We start from the raw sequence: 11,528 nt of genomic DNA on the forward strand, positions 1-11,528 counted from the left end.
GTTCTGGCTTATCCCTAATACCCATAACTACCCTTGTTGCACCCTAATAGTGAACAGGCACAATAGCATTCCTGCCTTGTAGGATGCCTTCCCCAAATTTGGGAGGGTGAGTTCCTTTATAAAGAGTTCTCATGATTTGTGTCCAGACAAGTCAGACGTTTTATCTGAGGGTGAGATTTAAGCAAAAACTGCACTGTTGCAGTTAATATTAGAGAATTCAATTTTCTACTACAACTTCATTCAAGATAAATCCGTTTTACTTCTCATTACTTCTTTTAGTATTGGATTGTTTGTTTAGTGACATGACAAAGACAAAAAAATATTAATTCACATCTTAAGGAGTCTTAAGGAGTAACAGTAACATTATATTTACTTTAACAGGTTCTTCTTCAGCCGCTGCACCTTGTGCACATCAGGTAAGAGTCAAGACTCATGCTTATTTTCTATGAGAAATTTTTTATTCATATGTCAAAGCTGGTTTTTATATGATCATGTAGTGTTTAGAAATCTAAAAGGGAATGTTGATCATAGCATGTCTGATATTACCAATTCTTAAAACTTCACATTAAAATGGAATTTAACCATGCCATCTCCAGACAAGGCAATCATGGGGGACGCTCATATGGCACAGTTTGGAGCAGCGGCTTCTTACCTGCGGAAGTCAGATCGAGAGCGTCTGGAAGCACAAACCCGTCCCTTTGATATGAAAAAGGAGTGTTTCGTGCCTGATCCAGATGAAGAGTATGTGAAAGCTTCGATTATCAGCCGCGAAGGTGACAAAGTCACTGTACAGACTGAGAAAAACAAGGTAGGCTCAACTAATATAGAGTTTTTTGAGAAGATGCCTTTTCAAAGGCAGGACACTTGCAATGACAGAGCTATTTCGATGGTACTTTTTCAATGTGGTTGCTGATACATTATGATAATTGTTAATTAGAAACCACCGAGCATTAGTAAGGTCTTATAAATATGATTTGCCTTTGGAACAGTACTATAATACAATCTGGACAAAACAGCAAATTTGATGCCACTTTACACAAGAGTATTACTCTAATGCTTACATTGTTTTTCTGCTTCTAACAGACTGTCACTGTAAAAGAAGCTGACATTCATCCCCAGAACCCACCAAAGTTTGATAAAATTGAAGACATGGCAATGTTCACCTTTCTCCATGAGCCTGCCGTGCTGTTTAACCTCAAAGAGCGCTATGCAGCATGGATGATTTATGTAAGACTAGACCAGTTCAACATCACTCAAGAATACAACCTAATTAGCTTCAATTACTGAACTGTATTCGTCCTATCCTTCCCACAGACCTACTCAGGGCTGTTCTGTGTCACTGTCAACCCTTACAAGTGGCTGCCAGTGTACAATCAGGAGGTGGTTATAGCCTATAGAGGGAAGAAGAGGAGTGAAGCTCCTCCCCACATCTTTTCCATCTCTGATAACGCCTACCAGTACATGCTAACAGGTATGGACAAAATCTGTTCTGCTCTGAAGATCTGAGAGTACTCGTATTCTAGATGAAAGCATGCAAAATGGTTCCTAAACAAACATGCAAAGTGTGAGGAACCTTTTTTGAATATTGCACAAATCTTCTTAAAGATCGATAATATCGAAGCCATAACTGAAGACTTATTCTCCGTTTCAGACAGGGAAAATCAGTCGATTCTTATCACGTAAGTATTATTTTTCTTTTAATATAATTCCTTAGTTAATTCAGTACTTCATGACATTTTTTAATGATCATTTTGTTGCTCTCTGTAGTGGAGAATCTGGTGCAGGAAAGACTGTAAACACAAAGAGAGTCATCCAATATTTTGCAAGTATTGCGGCTGGGGGCTCAGCAAAGAAAGATGGGTCAGAAAAGAAGGTAAGTGTCATTTTCATATGTCACCTGTTTCTGCATTAACTAGAAAAAAAGCATTTAACTCAATTGCACCATGCCAAAGCATTTACTTTTTCATTAAAGGGAACCTTGGAGGATCAAATTATCCAGGCCAACCCTGCTTTGGAAGCTTTTGGCAATGCAAAGACCATCAGAAATGACAACTCCTCAAGATTTGTAAGCTTCAGAATTGAACATTTGTGTAAAACTTTTAGTGAAGATGTAAATAGTCACCCAATTAACATTTCAGCTAATGCAATAGCATTGATTTCACAACTATCACAAATGTAGTATGAGAACACCCTCTGCTGGATGAATCAAAATTATATAAAGAGAACATAAGGTATACAGATGGCAGCATCCGGAGTCATCATAAATATGATGGTGTATATTTAGTGTTTATAGAATTATGGTACAAAACATTGAAATCAGCAAAAAGGGCCTTAATCATAAATTATGTTAGAATTTATAGTTAAATTAATCTGAATCAAGTACCTCTTAACACAAGCATTAGGCATTTATAAGCCATACTGATTGATTTTCAGTAACTTAGTTATTATTGCATTCATTGTGCTTAACTTCTTAATATGATCATTGTTTTTTTTATTTAAATTCTATAGGGAAAATTTATCCGAATTCATTTTGCTGCCAGTGGAAAGTTGGCCTCTGCTGACATTGAGACATGTAAGAATTAATTTAATTTTGATATCTGGACACTAGGTGTGGTTTCATAAAACATTGAGTGTCAAAGACTAAACATTTATTATTTTGTAAATATATCAGATCTTCTGGAGAAGTCGAGGGTGTCTTATCAGCTTAAGGCTGAAAGGGACTATCACATTTTCTATCAAATCCTCTCTCAGCGGAAACCTGAGCTGCTGGGTAAGATGCAGTAGATATTCTGTAATCAAAGGCCTTTTACAGTAGTGCCAACTCGCCACAAACTGACAGTTCTTTCTTTCTCCTGAAATAGAGATGCTGCTCATCACCAATAACCCCTTTGACTACGCTTACATCTCCCAAGGCGAAACAACCGTAGCCTCGATTAATGATGGAGACGAACTACTTGCTACTGATGTAAGAATGAAACGTATTATATTTGTGTGTTTTCTGTCACTGTAAAGTTCTCTAATGACATCTAAAATTGTGTAAACTTTAGGAAGCATTTGATGTACTAGGCTTCACTCAGGAAGAGAAAAATGGCATATATAAACTGACTGGAGCCATTATGCACTATGGCAATATGAAGTTCAAACAAAAGCAGAGGGAGGAGCAAGCAGAAGCTGATGGAACTGAAGGTGAGTAGAGTATAATTCCTGAAGCAGAAAACGAAATACAACAGTATCTCATCTCTTATGCATAGCAGTGTTTTCCTTGTAAATGGAGAAATCGGGTTTATTTTACAGATGCAGACAAAGTTGCATATCTGATGGGCCTAAACTCTGCTGACTTAATCAAAGGTCTATGCCATCCAAGAGTAAAAGTAGGAAATGAGTGGGTCACCAAAGGGCAAAATGTCCAGCAGGTGAGTTGGCATGGTATTAATTACTGTAAATGGTGTCCATTTAGACAAGTAATGGCAAACTGAATGCTTCTCTGTGCTCAGGTGTACTACGCTATTGGTGCACTGGCCAAGGCAGTGTATGAAAAGATGTTCCTTTGGATGGTTGTAAGAATCAATCAATCTCTGGACACCAGACAACCTCGCCAGTACTTCATTGGAGTGCTGGATATTGCTGGCTTTGAGATCTTTGATGTAAGTCTTTGTAGAAAGATCCTCATGTTGTCATGTTTAAAATGCATATTTCTATGCAACTTACAAAAATGTATCATTTCATTCGGATTTTAAAACAACAGTTCAACACCTTTGAGCAACTCTGCATCAACTTTACCAATGAGAAACTGCAACAGTTTTTTAACCACCACATGTTTGTGCTGGAACAAGAGGAGTACAAGAAAGAAGGGATCGAATGGCAGTTCATTGACTTCGGCATGGATTTACAGGCCTGCATCGATCTCATTGAGAAAGTAAGTAGTGAAAACGAAAAAGCTTTCAAGCATGAAAAGTGCTTTAACTATTAAACAAAACAATTTTCTACAGTCAGTAACTCAATCCTATCAACTTCTTCATTCAGCCTATGGGGATCATGTCAATCCTTGAAGAGGAATGCATGTTTCCCAAAGCCAGTGATGCAACATTTAAAGCAAAGCTTTATGACAACCACCTTGGAAAATCAAATAACTTCCAGAAACCAAGAGTAATAAAAGGAAAGCCAGAGTCTCATTTTTCTCTAGTTCACTATGCCGGCACAGTTGACTATAATATTAACAACTGGCTGGTGAAGAACAAAGACCCACTGAATGAGACTGTAGTTGGTCTATTTCAAAAGTCTACACTCAAGCTCCTGTCAATGCTATTTGCCAATTATGCTGGGTCAGAGTCTGGTATGTATTAGGAAAAATTATGAATTCACAATATAATCTCATGCACTTCAAAGTGCTTTGAGTACTACCAGTCATAAGTAATTATTGTGCCTTGTTTTAACCAGACGGTGGTAAGGGAGGTAAAGGAGGTGGAAGTAAGAAGAAGGGGTCCTCCTTCCAAACTGTGTCTGCACTTCACAGGGTAATTGAGTTTCAGACTCAAATGATCATACACAATGAAAAAAGAAGAGATAATATGCACTAATGATATCAAGCTTGTCTTCAATGAACATATGTCAATATTTTTTGAATAGCTTTACTGTGCATTTATCCCTACAGGAAAACTTGAATAAGTTAATGACAAATCTGAGATCAACACATCCTCACTTTGTACGGTGCATCATTCCTAATGAGACAAAGACTCCTGGTGCGATGGAGAACCCTTTGGTCATGCACCAGCTACGCTGTAACGGTGTACTAGAGGGCATTAGGATCTGCAGGAAGGGCTTCCCCAACAGAATCCTCTATGGGGACTTTAAACAGAGGTAATTATTATTGGTTCTTTGACACTTAAACTCTATATTTAAAGAAATACTTTCCATTATTACAGACATTCTGTACTTATTTACAGGTACCGAATCCTAAATCCTGCAGCCATACCTGAAGGTCAGTTCATAGATAGCAGGAAAGGAGCTGAGAAACTGTTGGGATCACTGGATATTGATCACAATCAATATAAATTTGGACACACAAAGGTGAAAACTTAGTTAAACTGAAGAATAATTTTATATCCATTATTTAATATGGGAGCAAACACGAAAGTGGCCATGTTGTTCTGTGAGTAAAGAGCATGTTTCTAAAATGAATTCTGCCTAGGTGTTCTTTAAGGCTGGTTTACTGGGTCAACTGGAAGAAATGAGAGATGATAGACTATCTCTAATTATTTCTGGAATTCAAGCTAGATCCAGAGGTCTCCTGGCAAGGGTTGAGTTCCAAAAGATAGTTGAAAGAAGGCAAGAATTCCACATATTACAATTTGTACACTTCAAAAACACTTTTTTTTGTGATATTTGCCGACATAAAAAATGTAATATCCTCACAGGGATGCCCTACTGGTTATCCAGTGGAATGTCCGTGCCTTCATGGGGGTGAAGAATTGGCCCTGGATGAAGCTCTTCTTCAAAATCAAACCTCTACTCAAGTCAGCAGAAGCAGAAAAAGAGATGGCAAATATGAAAGATGAATTTGCCAAACTCAAAGAGGCTTATGCTAAATCTGAAGCACGAAGGAAAGAACTAGAAGAAAAAATGGTTTCTCTTCTCCAAGAGAAGAATGACCTACAGCTTCAAGTCCAAGCGGTCCGTTCATAATGCTGTGCCTATAAAACCTGAAAAGTAAATGTGTTTTCCACAGAACAGAAATCACTGTAATGTTTTAACAACAGGAGCAAGACAATCTATGTGACGCAGAGGAGCGATGCGATCAGCTCATCAAAAACAAGATCCAGCTTGAGGCAAAAGCCAAAGAGCTGACAGAGCGGCTTGAGGATGAGGAGGAGATGAACGCAGAGATGACAGCTAAGAAGAGAAAGCTGGAGGATGAGTGCTCAGAGCTCAAGAAAGATATTGATGACCTGGAGCTGACTCTGGCTAAAGTGGAGAAAGAAAAGCATGCTACTGAGAACAAGGTCTGAGATGTCTTTACACACACACACACACACAAACACACACACTTTAAACTTCATGATCCATGGTCTTTCACAGGTGAAGAACCTGACAGAGGAAATGGCAGCTTTGGACGACATCATCGTAAAGCTAACTAAGGAGAAAAAGGCCTTGCAGGAAGCTCATCAGCAGACACTGGATGACCTGCAAAGTGAGGAGGACAAAGTCAACACCCTCACTAAGGCAAAAGCAAAGCTGGAGCAGCAGGTGGATGATGTGAGTGTTACAATTTACATCTACCTTTGGTATTCTTGATGCAAGCAAATGCTATGCAGCCAATTGACATGCTCAATAAATCAAACATGTTTAAATATTTAAACCAGTTGGAAGGATCTCTGGAGCAAGAAAAGAAGCTCCGTATGGATCTAGAAAGAGCTAAGAGAAAACTAGAAGGAGACTTGAAGTTAACCCAGGAAAGTTTAATGGACCTGGAGAATGACAAGCAGCAAATGGAAGAACGACTGAAGAAGTAAGGCTATTTCACCCATTCTTTCGCAGTCCAATTTGTTTGCTCAAGACTAAGGACTGTAAATATCTCTCTTGTAAATATAGGAAAGACTTTGAGATTAGTCAGCTCAATGGGAAAATCGAGGATGAACAAAATATTTGCATTCAGCTACAGAAAAAACTGAAGGAACTTCAGGTATAAAAAAAATGAGTATATTGCCACTGAATATTTTGTCTAATGAGACAATGACGACCATGACATTTTCAATTGTAGGCGCGTATTGAGGAGCTGGAGGAAGAGCTCGAGGCAGAAAGAGCTGCCAGAGCCAAGGTGGAGAAACAGAGAGCAGATTTAGCCAGAGAGCTGGAAGAGATCAGTGAGAGACTGGAGGAGGCTGGAGGAGCCACATCTGCTCAGATTGAGATGAATAAGAAACGAGAGGCAGAGTTTCAGAAACTTCGCAGAGACCTTGAAGAGGCCACTCTGCAGCACGAGGCCACTGCCACCACGTTGAGAAAGAAACAGGCTGACAGTGTGGCTGAACTTGGAGAGCAAATAGACAATTTGCAGAGAGTCAAGCAAAAACTGGAAAAGGAGAAAAGTGAACTCAAGCTGGAGCTGGATGATGTGGTCTCAAACATGGAACATGTTGTTAAGACAAAGGTAGTATTAATGCATATATTTTTTTTATATATTTGTCATCTTTGATGGGAAGTAATTTTCTAGCCAAATTATGTACGTTGTACAGGCGAATCTTGAAAAGACCTGCAGGTCTTTGGAAGATCAAATGAATGAATACAAAATCAATTTTGAGGAGGGCCAGCGTTGTATCAATGACTTCACAATGCAGAAATCTAAGCTACAATCTGAAAATGGTAAGGCTGCCAATAACTTTTTTAATTCTTATGACTGACAGAACACCGACAATAATAAAATACTTGACACATGTAGGTGAACTTTCAAGACAGCTGGAGGAGAAAGACTCTCTTGTCACCCAGCTAACCAGAAGCAAGATGTCTTACTCTCAGCAAATTGAAGATCTCAAAAGGCAATTGGAGGAGGAAACTAAGGTGTGAATGAGTATGAACGTTGTCCGATTAATATTTCAAAATGAATTGCATTCATTTTGTTGACCTGCTAAATAACAATGTGTCATCCAGGCGAAGAGTGCTCTCGCCCATGCTGTACAGTCCTCCCGTCATGATACAGATTTACTCAGAGAGCAGTATGAGGAGGAGCAGGAGGCCAAAGCAGAGCTACAGCGAAGCATGTCTAAAGCTAATTCTGAGGTGGCTCAGTGGAGAACCAAGTATGAAACTGATGCCATTCAAAGGACTGAGGAGCTGGAAGAAGCCAAGTAATTATGTTTCTATTTCGAATTTCATCGAATTTTTGACTTGTCCATGTGACTTCTCTACTGACAGATAAGCTTTTTGTTTGTGTTATGTTTCTTTTAAAATGTAAGACGAACAAAAAGTTTTTCTGTTAGTTGGCTAAGCTTCACCAAACAGAAGGTAAAATATAATCAAATGTCTATCCACAAGAGCATGCACTCACACAATTGTATTCCTCGATATTGTTCCGTTTTCTAAAACAGGAAGAAACTGGCTCAACGTTTGCAGGAGGCAGAAGAAGCTGTTGAAGCAGTAAATGCGAAATGTTCTTCTCTTGAAAAGACCAAACACAGACTCCAGAATGAGATTGAAGATCTTATGGTGGACCTGGAGAGGTCAAATGCAGCAGCAGCAGCCTTGGACAAGAAGCAAAGAAACTTTGATAAGGTAACCAAACTTGATTTGGGATCAAGCTCAATTTTTTTTTTTAAGTTATCCTATACTTAAATGAGAAATTATGCTTTTAGGTCCTGGCTGAGTGGAAGCAGAAGTACGAAGAGTCACAGGCTGAGCTAGAGAGCTCTCAGAAGGAAGCCAGATGTCTGAGTACTGAACTTTTTAAGCTGAAGAACTCCTATGAAGAATCTTTGGATCACCTGGAGACCATGAAGAGAGAAAATAAAAATCTCCAAGGTAAATACACCAAAATAACTTTTTATTGGCAAAGAATCCTAATAGATACGTAAATGGAGATACTAGAAAGACAATAAAAGTAGGCTAGTGCAATACGACTTTATGGTGTATTTGGAGTGTGGTGGTGGAAGAAGAATTTATAGTATTTTTCAAGACATTTTTATTTATATCACTGAGGCTGGGGAACATATGGCAATATGTTAAAATGTGTTTGTTTTTTCATCTAGAGGAAATTTCTGATCTCACCGAGCAACTTGGTGAAGGAGGAAAGAGCATTCATGAGTTGGAAAAAATGAGAAAACAGCTGGAGCAAGAAAAAAGTGAAATTCAGTCTGCTCTGGAAGAGGCAGAGGTAAGTTTTCAGATGAAACTTGATTTCTTGACTTTGAAGAAAATAAAAAATATAAAAACAACAGCTGATTAAATTATATTATTACAATTGTTTAAAATGAATAATATTTTTCAAGTACTACAAAGTAATAGATCACAATCTAATGTTTAAAAGGCCTCATTGGAGCACGAGGAGGGTAAGATTCTGCGAGCTCAGCTAGAGTTTAACCAAATTAAGGCTGATATTGAGCGCAAACTAGCTGAGAAGGATGAAGAGATGGAGCAGACCAAACGGAATTTGCAGAGGACCATTGACACTCTGCAAAGCTCCTTGGAGTCAGAAACACGAAGCAGGAATGAGGCCCTCAGAATAAAAAAGAAGATGGAAGGAGATCTGAATGAGATGGAGATCCAGCTTAGTCAGGCAAACCGACAAGCAGCAGAGGCTCAAAAACAACTCAAGAGTGTCCAAGCACATCTGAAAGTAAGATACACTCAGAATCAATACTGTGAATCAGTTAGGCAAAGAATAAAAGCTTTTGAAAGGGTTGAGTTGTTGAAGTGTTTTTCTTAATTAGTTTGCACTCATCTTTCAGGATGCTCAGCTTCAGCTGGATGACTCTCTGAGAACAAATGATGATCTCAAGGAGAACACTGCGATTTTAGAGAGACGCAACAACCTTCTGCAAGCTGAACTGGAGGAGCTGAGAGCAGCTCTTGAGCAAAATGAGAGAGGCCGTAAGCTTGCGGAGCAAGAACTGCTGGATACCAGTGAAAGAGTGCAGTTACTTCACTCCCAGGTAGAGTGAATGGATCGTATTCTTAAGGTTGGGAATGGAAAAAAAATCAATACCCATTCTGGAATTGGATACTTGTTATAAAATAAAAAATGATCGATCCGCTTATTGATTCCAGTGTGTGCATTGTAATGTGGTTTTAAAACATTCAAGAGCAAGAAGATGTGAAAGAGAACTCAATTCGGCACTTGTTTTCTGTGCTGGGCACATCCGGACTATCTTTTGTTCATGGTATTGAGCCGCAACAGAATGTTACAAAAGAACAAAAAAAGTCACAGAATAAATAGGATTGATAGCTAAATGTTCTAAATGTTTGATTTTTTCCCCCCATATTGGAATCAAAACTGGGAATCAATAGGCTGAACCGATATTGGAATCTGAATCGCTAAAATTAAAGTGATACTCAACCCTACTTAATCTTCATTTTGAACAAATCCATTCTTATGGAATGCAAATACCTATTTTTTTCCAGAATACAAGCCTACTGAATCAGAAGAAGAAGCTGGAGGCTGACACATCCCAGCTTCAGAGTGAGGTGGAAGAGGCAGTGCAAGAATGCAGGAATGCTGAAGAGAAAGCCAAGAAGGCCATCACCGATGCTGCCATGATGGCTGAGGAACTGAAGAAGGAGCAGGATACAAGTTCTCACCTGGAGCGTATGAAGAAGAACATGGAGCAGACCATTAAAGATCTGCAGCACCGTCTGGATGAAGCAGAACAAATTGCTATGAAGGGAGGCAAGAAACAAATCCAGAAACTAGAAGCTCGGGTGAGTGACCTATACCTTAAATCCCAACAATATTTTCTGACTGTTTAAAGTGGTATGCTGTAAAAACATTCATACTATGCCAACAGGTGAGGGAGCTGGAGAATGAAGTAGAATCAGAACAGAAGAAGAGCAGCGAGGCAGTGAAAGGAATTCGCAAATATGAGAGACGTATTAAAGAACTGACCTATCAGGTACAACAACAACAACATCTAATTGTATTACTGAATACACCTATAGAAAATGTTACAACAGCAATTTCAAATATTTTTGTCTTACATTGTCTTAAAAGACTGAGGAGGACCGCAAGAATATGGCTCGTCTGCAAGATCTAGTTGACAAGCTTCAGCTAAAGGTCAAAGCTTACAAGAGGGCTGCAGAGGAAGCTGTAAGTATTGGCCTAAATATCACACTTTTGCTGAAAAATCATTCTATTCAGTTCAGGCTCTAATCTCAGAACTGCTAATCCGGGTTCATAGGAGGAACAAGCAAACACAAATCTTAGCAAGTTCCGTAAAATACAGCATGAACTTGATGAAGCAGAAGAAAGAGCTGACATTGCAGAGTCACAAGTCAATAAACTGCGTGCCAAAAGTCGGGATGTTGGTTCTAAGGTCAGTGCTCAAGATAATACATTTTTAGAGACATACTTATGCAATTGAATCATTTACCACAACTGATAATCTCTTCCTTTTATCTTTTTCATACAGAAGGGACATGATGAAGAGTGAACCTCAAATGGAATTAGTTATCCACTCAGTCCAGCTCTTTTTCAGTCACACAGTAGAATAAAGTTGAATTGCATTATATCTGTGTTGCGATTGAGTTGTGCATTGAAATTATATTAAAGTGCCCCTATTATACTATTTTAAAGTTTCCTAACATTGTTTTGGAGTCTCCTACAACAGGTTTACATGCATCAAAGGTCAAAAAACTTTTCTCATATATTTGCACATCACCACATTTTCAATGATTCTCAAATGACTCGTCAGATGAATCAATCTCTCTAATGGTGCTTTCTATTATTTATCTGTGTCGGAGGAAGACAGGCGTTGCCTAGCTAAACACACCAATATTGAATAAAACCTTGTTTCAAACAGGTGTTACCAACGTGGCTAGCATTG

At 38.7% G+C, this 11,528-nt stretch overlaps 1 protein-coding gene across 1 annotated transcript; it reads left to right on the forward strand.

Annotated features, from left to right (window-relative positions):
- The first annotated feature begins 599 nt into the window (after window positions 1-599).
- LOC120482602 (myosin-7) lies at window positions 600-11,288 on the forward strand. Its single transcript, XM_039677087.2, has 37 exons — window positions 600-808; window positions 1,084-1,227; window positions 1,315-1,471; window positions 1,652-1,679; window positions 1,768-1,873; window positions 1,973-2,065; window positions 2,509-2,572; window positions 2,672-2,770; window positions 2,862-2,965; window positions 3,048-3,186; window positions 3,295-3,413; window positions 3,495-3,644; window positions 3,746-3,916; window positions 4,024-4,333; window positions 4,438-4,514; window positions 4,652-4,857; window positions 4,944-5,067; window positions 5,189-5,325; window positions 5,415-5,670; window positions 5,757-5,999; window positions 6,076-6,252; window positions 6,360-6,505; window positions 6,589-6,679; window positions 6,758-7,147; window positions 7,233-7,359; window positions 7,436-7,554; window positions 7,645-7,841; window positions 8,082-8,265; window positions 8,346-8,511; window positions 8,739-8,863; window positions 9,017-9,325; window positions 9,438-9,641; window positions 10,111-10,407; window positions 10,494-10,598; window positions 10,697-10,792; window positions 10,884-11,018; window positions 11,115-11,288. Exons 1-37 carry the CDS (start codon window positions 608-610, stop codon window positions 11,133-11,135), a joined length of 5,817 nt encoding a protein of 1,938 aa, XP_039533021.2. The 5' UTR covers window positions 600-607; the 3' UTR covers window positions 11,136-11,288.
- The last annotated feature ends 240 nt before the right edge of the window (window positions 11,289-11,528 follow it).

Source organism: Pimephales promelas, chromosome 5 (genome assembly GCF_988280905.1).
Source record: "Pimephales promelas chromosome 5, fPimPro1.hap1.1, whole genome shotgun sequence".
Classification (NCBI taxonomy): domain Eukaryota; kingdom Metazoa; phylum Chordata; class Actinopteri; order Cypriniformes; family Leuciscidae; genus Pimephales; species Pimephales promelas.